At 36.7% G+C, this 8411-nt stretch overlaps 2 protein-coding genes across 2 annotated transcripts in view; one reads left to right on the top strand and one right to left on the bottom strand.

Annotated features, from left to right (window-relative positions):
* Positions 1-225: 225 nt before the first annotated feature.
* LOC141426190 (uncharacterized) lies at positions 226-3281 on the top strand (the record flags this gene model as incomplete). Its single annotated transcript, XM_074085046.1, is given in 2 exon segments — positions 226-1317; positions 1441-3281. Coding segments are annotated over 2 exon segments (1242 nt in total). The 3' UTR covers positions 2251-3281.
* Positions 3282-7477: 4196 nt separating this feature from the next.
* LOC141445716 (phosphatase Herzog-like) overlaps positions 7478-8411 on the bottom strand; it is a 20170-nt gene continuing 19236 nt past the window's right edge. Inside the window, exon 5 of the mRNA XM_074111607.1 lies at positions 7478-7492. Within this exon, the coding sequence (XP_073967708.1) occupies positions 7478-7492 (15 nt within the window). The remainder of the gene's footprint in view (positions 7493-8411) is intronic.

Below are 8411 nucleotides of genomic sequence, written 5' to 3'. Positions count from 1 at the left end.
TTGTTCTTTAATAATATTTAGAATTTACTTTTTTCAAGTTTCTTAATGCTCGGTGTGAAAAGTTGTATGAGCGACTCGGGAGCAAAATTATTTTCATCTTGTGCGTTAACACTTGAATCCCTCATTACGCTCAGGATTCTACTTTAGAATCCTTCGCTACATTCTGGATTCAATGTACGCCTCGCCGTAAATACACCATTTTGCTCCCTTGTGACACAATAGTTATTTTCACACCTCTCATTCGGAAAAGTAGGTTTTGCTCCCTGACGACAGGGATCAAAATGCTACTTTTCTGTTCAAGCTACTTTTTTAATTTATTCATTGGCATGTATCATTTCAATGTGCCAAATGAACACAGATCTTAATAAAATAATGGATTGTAATTTTATCGTACCTAATCGATTAAAAAACGAACATATTTCGTTTCGATTTAAACAACGTTATATGAAAGTTGATGAAATTTTCGTAATATTTAAGAAATGTCACAATAAATTATACGTTTTACTGAAATCAAAACTATCGTTGGCTATTATTGTGATTTAATGAATATTGATATCCGATACCATTGTAATATTCGATTGGATTCGATTCTTTTTTTTACATGTAAAAGCAGCACAAGGATACTTTATCTGTGGTGACCTTTCCCTATCAGCCTATATCCGCCGTTAAAAAAAAAACAAACAATCGTTTTGTTTTCGTTGCATAATTTTAATGTGAAAGTAAGGTGAAAGTGGTGAAAATATAATGCAATTAGTTCTGAAAAATTTGCAAGAGAGTGAAAAAAAAATGCATTTTCCTACTATGAAACCACACACAACTTCTGCCGCCATTTACGATCCCGGATAAATCGGCTAATTAATTATATTACCTATTGTCCGATGAAAAATGTCTTTAACGTCTGACTCTGACAATGAAAGCGAATTATTAACACCGGAGTTTATCAAAAATGAAGCATCGACGGTTGTCGACAATCTACTGCCTCCAAAATCAAGATACAAGTACTTAAAAGCATATGACAATTTTATCAAATGGAGGGCGTCAAAACGTGTTAAGTCGTTTTCGGAGTCGGTACTTCTAGTTTACTTTCAAGAATTGTCTAAGACTTTGCAACCGTCAACACTTTGGAGCGTATATTCAATGTTGAAAGCAACAATGAGCATAAAAAACAACGTGCAAATCAACTTGTACACCAAACTTACCACATTTCTAAAAAGATTTGCTGAAGGTCACAAGTCAAAAAAGTCAAAAGTATTGACTGCTCAAAATATTGAGACTTTTTTAAACGAAGCACCCGACTACCATTTTCTTCTGTTGAAAGTAAGTTCAGTAATCACATTAAATATTTGAAGCTAAATCCAATATTGGTGTAATGATACTAATGAATGCCATACAATGCTAATAAATGCTTATCAAATAATACATAGTTCTTTTTTGTTCTAGGTAGTTCTGGTTTTTGGACTTAGTGGTGCCTGTCGGGGCAAAGAACTGTTAACTTTGACAGTAGACAACATCCAGAAACACTCCGACGAACTATTGCTAGTAACTTTGCCCGATACCAAAAACAAGCAAGACAGATCATTTATCATCCGTGAAGAATATAAGAAAATTGTTGATAAATATCAAGAATTGCGTCCCACCGACATGACTAATAATCGCTTTTTCATTCAATACCATAATGGAAAATGTACTAGACAAGTTATTGGTAAAAACAAGCTTAGCTCAATACCTCGAGAAATTGCAAGCTTTCTAAATTTGCCAAGTCCAGAGATGTATACAGGGCATTGTTTTAGACGCACTTCTGCCACTTTACTGGCAGATTCCGGGGCTGATCTAACTTTAATCAAGCGTCATGGAGGATGGAAATCCAGCACTGTGGCAGAAGGCTATATTGAAGAGTCAGTTGAAAATAAATCAAAGATAAGCAGTAAACTAGTTGACAATATAAAACTGAAACCAGCCTACCCATCCACTTCAAAAGGAGCTTCAATATCACCGACATGGACAGAAATCACAGAAATACTAACACCGCACTTAAATGACACCTCAGTTCCCCATAGCAAGAATTTAACAGTTTCACCTAGTACTGCACCTAAAATTCAACAAAATGCCTCTCCCAACAGCAATCAACATGTACAACACAGTCAACATTCAACTACAAATACTCAAGTTCAGAAAACAACAATATCTGTGCCTAATAAAACCATACATTTTAGTCTTCACAATTGTTCAAATGTAACACTTAATTTTTAAAGCCTTTGTGTAGGTATATTTATAGTTGTAGGGGTAAACAAATAAATACTTGTATCTTGATATTGTAACCAGAAGATTGATGCTTCATTTTTGATAAACTCTAGTGCTCCACTTTCATTGTTGAAGACATTTTAGATTTTTTTTATTTAAGAGCATTTATACCTGCTGAGTTGGCAATGTTGCATTTTTGATAGTTTTTCTCGATTATTCCATAAAAATTGAATGATAATTAAAAATGTGGTCTAATAGAACACTTCTTAATATATAAGGTAATGTGTCTACTCCAATAATTATTTGTGATAGACTTTTATCATCTTTAAAAAGCGTTAATAAACATAGTTCGTTTTTAAAGCATATAAAAGTCTTATCACACATAATTATTGGAGTAGACACATTACCTTATATATTAAGAAGTGTTTTATCAGACCACATTTTTAATTTTCATTAATTTTGTTTGTTTGTTTGTTTATACCCTTTATTGTACAAAAAGGAAATACAAAAATGTTATACAAAAAAGAAAGTGCTAAGTACAAAGGCGGACTTATTCCTGAAGGGATCTCTGCCAGTCAACCTTTGAGTGGTAGAGAAGAGTAAAAATGTTTATGGAATAATCAAGAAAAACTATCTAAAATGCAACGTTGCCAGCTCAGCAGGTATAAAATGCTGAACAATAATAATTATTTTTATATTGCAGAAGTTGTGTCTGTTTTCCCAGTACGAAAATACTTTTTTATTTCACTTGGCTCAAGTGGCTTTTTAAATACATAATCTGTGACCATTGTTTTTCTATAGGTAGGGGGTTTCCACATGTAAAAGTAACACAAGTCACAATTTCATTACGTTTTTTTTTTCATTAAAGATACAAAGGGATAAATGACATTCAAATTTATATCTTTAATAAAAACACACGCAATGGCAGCGTGGCTCGCGTTACCTTTGCCGTGGAATGACCCAGGTACTATCATCAAAAGTGAATCCTGACCCACATTGGAGCGTTGTTGAATCTCAATGTGTTAATTTACTAAGGGTCCATAGTAATAAAAGTTGTTTCATTATTTTTACAGCATTTTATTTCAATTTTCCTCATAGTCGGTGTGAAAAGTTGTGTGTGTCACTTAGGAGCAAAATTATTTTCGTCTTGGGCGTTAACGCTTGAATCCCTCGTTGCGCTCAGGATTCTAACTTAGAATCCCTCGCTACGCTCAGGATTCTATTGTAGAATCCTTCGCTTCACTCTGGATTCAATGTACCGCCCTCGCCGTAAATACATCATTTTGCTCCCTTGTGACACAAATAACTATAAATTACAAAAATCTTAATTTGATGTCAAATAATAATAATTAAAATTGTAAAATGTAAAAAAAAAATAACATTAATTTAATTGGCAGATATGTCCATTTCTATACAATATTTGGATTTTTCCCGTCTATCCCACTAGTCCCATTGAGTAGTCCCATCATGGGACTACTGAGACGATTACGTGTCAGTAGTCCCATGGGACAAGTGGCACTAATATTTTCATCCCAAAAGTCCCATTACCGTTATCACAGTGTAGTTGCAAAAGTTGGACTACCGTTATCCGCTCAAAGGCACTTCACCCACATTTTTTAACTCCTTTTCCTTAAAACTATACCGCGCGAATCCGCTCTTAAATACCTGATGGCGACAAGTACATAGTCCTAAAGTACATATATTTTAAATTTTATTGTATTATCTCCTTTGAGCGTGATCATTGTATTCACTCGACAAATTAAAGCATTCTGGTACTAAGAGTGTTTGAAAAAAGTCACAGACAGACATTGCAAAACTATAAAGGTTTTGTTTTTGTCAGTTTCACAACGGAACCCTGAAAACATGACTAACATAGTTCATGTTGCAAGGAAGAAAACCTATATATAATAGTTTCTTATCATAGGTTGCGGTAATGGTGTCAAAAATTGAGTGTAATGTGTTCGTGTAATGAACAAAATAAACGATAAAAAAATACGTCCATAAGTGACGGGAAATATTGAAATACGGGGAATATATAAATACTGGCAAAGAGCGGGTTCATGTAATAAAAAAAAACAAATGATAAAAAATGCAAGTCCAGAATTACGGATTCGTGTAATAACAAAATTAAAAAAAGATTCTTAAAACTAAGCAAAAGCGATTCAATTCATCATTTTATTACAATCGCTTATCTTCGTGCTGTCCGATTTTGATGAGGAGATATATAAAACTACAGTTTCAGGCCTTTTGTAAAACTAAAAGCATCCGGAAAACTCGGTCAGTAGTTTCTAGAATTAGCAAGACAAACAGACAAAAATTCTAAATATTTACTGGTTCGATATATGGGGGCTATTCAACGCCTACAGTTTACTTTTTGTTGCTATCCGTTTCTCTTATTATATCTGTTAATTTCATGGGTTTTTGAATGAAGAGATATCATACATACATACACCCATTTCATTTATTTATGTGTTGATCTTCAAAGAACATTATTCGCCCGTAAAGGGCTTTGTTTTCCATAGTATATATTATTATCGGTTCAGTATTAGTATCGGTTCAGTAGTTCTAAAGAACATACCTTACAAATAAAACAAACAAAACTTTTTAGCTCTTTATTATATTATTGTACATTCATAAAAAAACAATTTCGTTCATCCAACAGGACATCGACACAATTGCTTTTTGACGATTACACAAGAAAGTGATTTAATGATATCAATCCGTTAATTCAAAGTTCATAACTTGCGTTTTTATAAATATGCCATTACTCTGTTGGATGAGCGATTGACTAAGATATTACTCTTATAAATAACTTTACAAACAGATGTCCGGTCAGCGCTACGACAACAGCGTTATGCTCTTCTGAAGTTCGCCTATATACGTTCTACTTGGTGTATGCATCAGCAAAACTGCGCTACGCTACTTTAACCACCGCAAACAGTGGTGTGAGTGGTGTTATACTGACTGACGCGTATACAACACGCCAAACTTATATTTCTTATATTTGTACTGACACATTACACGCTTTTCAGAGCGCCCACAGTGAAACTTCCATCAGCAGTGAAATTTCAAGTTGCACGCCTAAGAAGCAATAATGTTACAGTCGACGTTCAGTCAGGAGTGGTCCTGGATAATTATCCAAAGACCGTAATGTGCGTTCGAATCGTCAATGTTAAAGGTTACAGTCGACGTTCAGTCAGGAGTGGTCCTGGATAATTATCCAAAGACCGTAATGTGCGTTCGAATCGTCAATGTTAAAGTGTGTCCTGCAGTTCACACTATGAAAACACGACAAAAATTTGTAAAATAAATAATAAAACCGCATGCAGCATTAACTTCAGAGACACTACGGTTGACGTTCAAGAGCGCATACGCGTCGTGATGAACGGGACGCGGATTTCTACCCCGTTCTTCGAGCGACACGTCGCGCGTCTGACGCGAGCGCACAAATTAATGCACGCTCTCCCGTAAAAGTGCGCATAAGAAGTATCAGCCTGTTTTTGGTACGCATGCATTGTGTGAACAAGCACGCAATACGTTAATGATCTTTCCGCAGGTTGCCCAAGAAGACCTTGTTACGACTTACACTTAGAATGACTAAAAGTTCGTCAACTTCCCAGCAACGCCAACGGCGTTATGCGAAGCAAATATATTTACGGTTAGAACTCAGTAGGGCGGTAGGAAATATATTCAGGCAACAGTTCTAGTATGTTACTAGCACTAGCCTTTTTCTCCTATTGTTCCTTGTTAAAATATTTAGTCTCATTTTATTTGCTGGGCCTCGTACGAGACCCGTTTCGTTATTTTTCGTCATTCCCTTTCTTGGAAAATCATCAAAATGTTCCAACTTCGGACGCGAGGCCCTCACCTGGTTGATTTTGATCTCATAAAAGCACTCGTCCCAACATTGGTCAGAGTACTGATTGCATGTATTAGCTCTAGAGTAATCACAACAGTAAAGACGATTAGTACTTTACTTTTGGCACAGTTGCGGAAAAAAATCATACGCTCGGCATTAGGGAGCTCGTACCCACAGCCACTTGGACCGACATAACCTGCGCAGGCATGTCATGTGCATCACATCAATATTATTCATTTAGTCTTGCCCTCATAAGGGCACGACTCGCTTCGACCACTGCACGCTACCACCGACACGAGTACCAGTCTAATCGTGAACAAGTCTCCGAATCAGCCGAAACCGTATCGAGTTGATAACGCAGCGTTGTCATATTTTGTTAAAAGTCTCGTTCTGAAAAGAACGCGGACTCGGCTATCGCTTTGTCACCACCAATACACAAACACAGTCTAGTCGGGAGCAAGCCACGAATTAGCTGTCGTCGTATAGAGATGATAACGCAGATCGCCCATGTATTTATTTTATATTTTGCTGAATCAGTCACGCTGCCTGGTTAAGGACAACGTTTCAGCTCGTATTACACCAAACTATCACACATTATGTTCATACAAACTACTAGCAACTCTCCGAACTGAAAAAAGACAGCAGATTGTAATGCGGCACTGTCACGCGCGCTTCTTTGTTAGATCATTTATTTTGCAACTTCCGCCGGTCGCCGTTCGACAGACGTCACTTTTACGTACTAGCCGCGAGAACTATGTTCCAAACAGTTTCACGTGCGTGATCGGCGCTATCTTAAAGCGAATGGCGGCTCAAATAAAAATGTTCAAATAAAAATATATAAATAGGTAGTAAAAAATTAGTGACCATTACTGATAAGTCATCATCATGTTTGCAGGTGGTATAATCTTGTGCAAGGTCCGCCCGGATTGCTACCACCATCTTGCTCGCTAATCCTGCCGTAAAATAGCAGTGCTTGCATTTGTGTGTTTCGGCGTGGAGAGTATGACAGCCGGTGAAATTACTGGCAGTTGAGGTATCCCATCTTAGGCCTCTAGGTTGGAAACGCATCTGCATTCCTCTTGTGTTGCAGGTGTCTATGGGCGGTGGTAATCTCTTACCATCAGGTGACCCACTGGCTCGTTTTCCATCCAGTCGAATAAAAAAAAATCATCATCATCCACGCCTATATACGTCCCTTTGCTGGGCACAGGCCTCCTCTCAGAATGAGAGAGCCTTCAGTCATAGTCCCCGCGCGGGCCCAGTGCGGATCGGGTACTTCACACACTCCATTGAATAGCTTCGCAGGTTTGTGCAGGTTTACCTGTGAGTATGTGTAGTGGAGTAAAGTTGCACAAGCGGACGATAATTTGAACGACTTCAGTGACTATCATGCTGGGGACATTGTAAACATATATTGAAGAGCGTACTTCAACTTTTACATGTAGTGACAGCAAATATGCTGTAATAAATAATGTAATATCGAGTTATAAAACATTTAATTTCAATAATAACCACACCGCACATTTTTTTTCTAAAAAGTGTCCTACTGTGATCGCACCCATTATGAGTTCCATTTGAGCATGACGGTAATGGGACTTTTGGGACAATAATATGATAAAAATATTAGTGCCACTTGTCCCATGGGACAACTGGGACGTAATCATCCCAGTAGTCCCATGATGGGACAACTCAATGGGACTAGTGGGATAGACGGTATTTTTTCATTTAAATTTTATGTCAAAATAGTCTTTAATACTGTACAGAGCCTCTTGAGTCAACTTCTTTTTAAGAAAGGTTTTAAATTTGACATCATTCATTGATTTTACTGACACGGTTAGATGGTTATAGAAAGAAAGAAAGAAAGAAAGAAAATACATTTATTCGGAACAGTGACAGAATAATTACATAAAAGAAAGAGAAAAAAAAACAGTGTTACTGTTCACGAAACGGACCCACCTCAGCATAATTATACATTTATAATTTTTATACATTTTTTACATTTATTTATTTTATTTTGTTATACATTTTTAAACTTTGGAAAATAAAACATTTTCTAGTTTTTGCCAATCGCACTCGTGGCAGGCGCAGCATATCAGCAAGGTTGTCAAGTACATAGAATCTTTGCTTTGTTTTATTACACTAGCTGAGCCGGCGAACGTTCTCCCATATTAAAAATGAGGGTTGGGGGTAGGAGAGTGAAAAATGTTTTATGACCTGTTGCTATACCTAACAAATCCTTAAAGAAAAAACATAAAAATCGGTCGAGCCGTATCGGAGGAGTGCGTTCAGAAAACACCATGACCCGAGAATT

Source organism: Choristoneura fumiferana, chromosome 3, assembly GCF_025370935.1.
Source record: "Choristoneura fumiferana chromosome 3, NRCan_CFum_1, whole genome shotgun sequence".
NCBI lineage: Eukaryota > Metazoa > Arthropoda > Insecta > Lepidoptera > Tortricidae > Choristoneura > Choristoneura fumiferana.
This window is presented reverse-complemented; position numbering and strand designations above follow the sequence as displayed.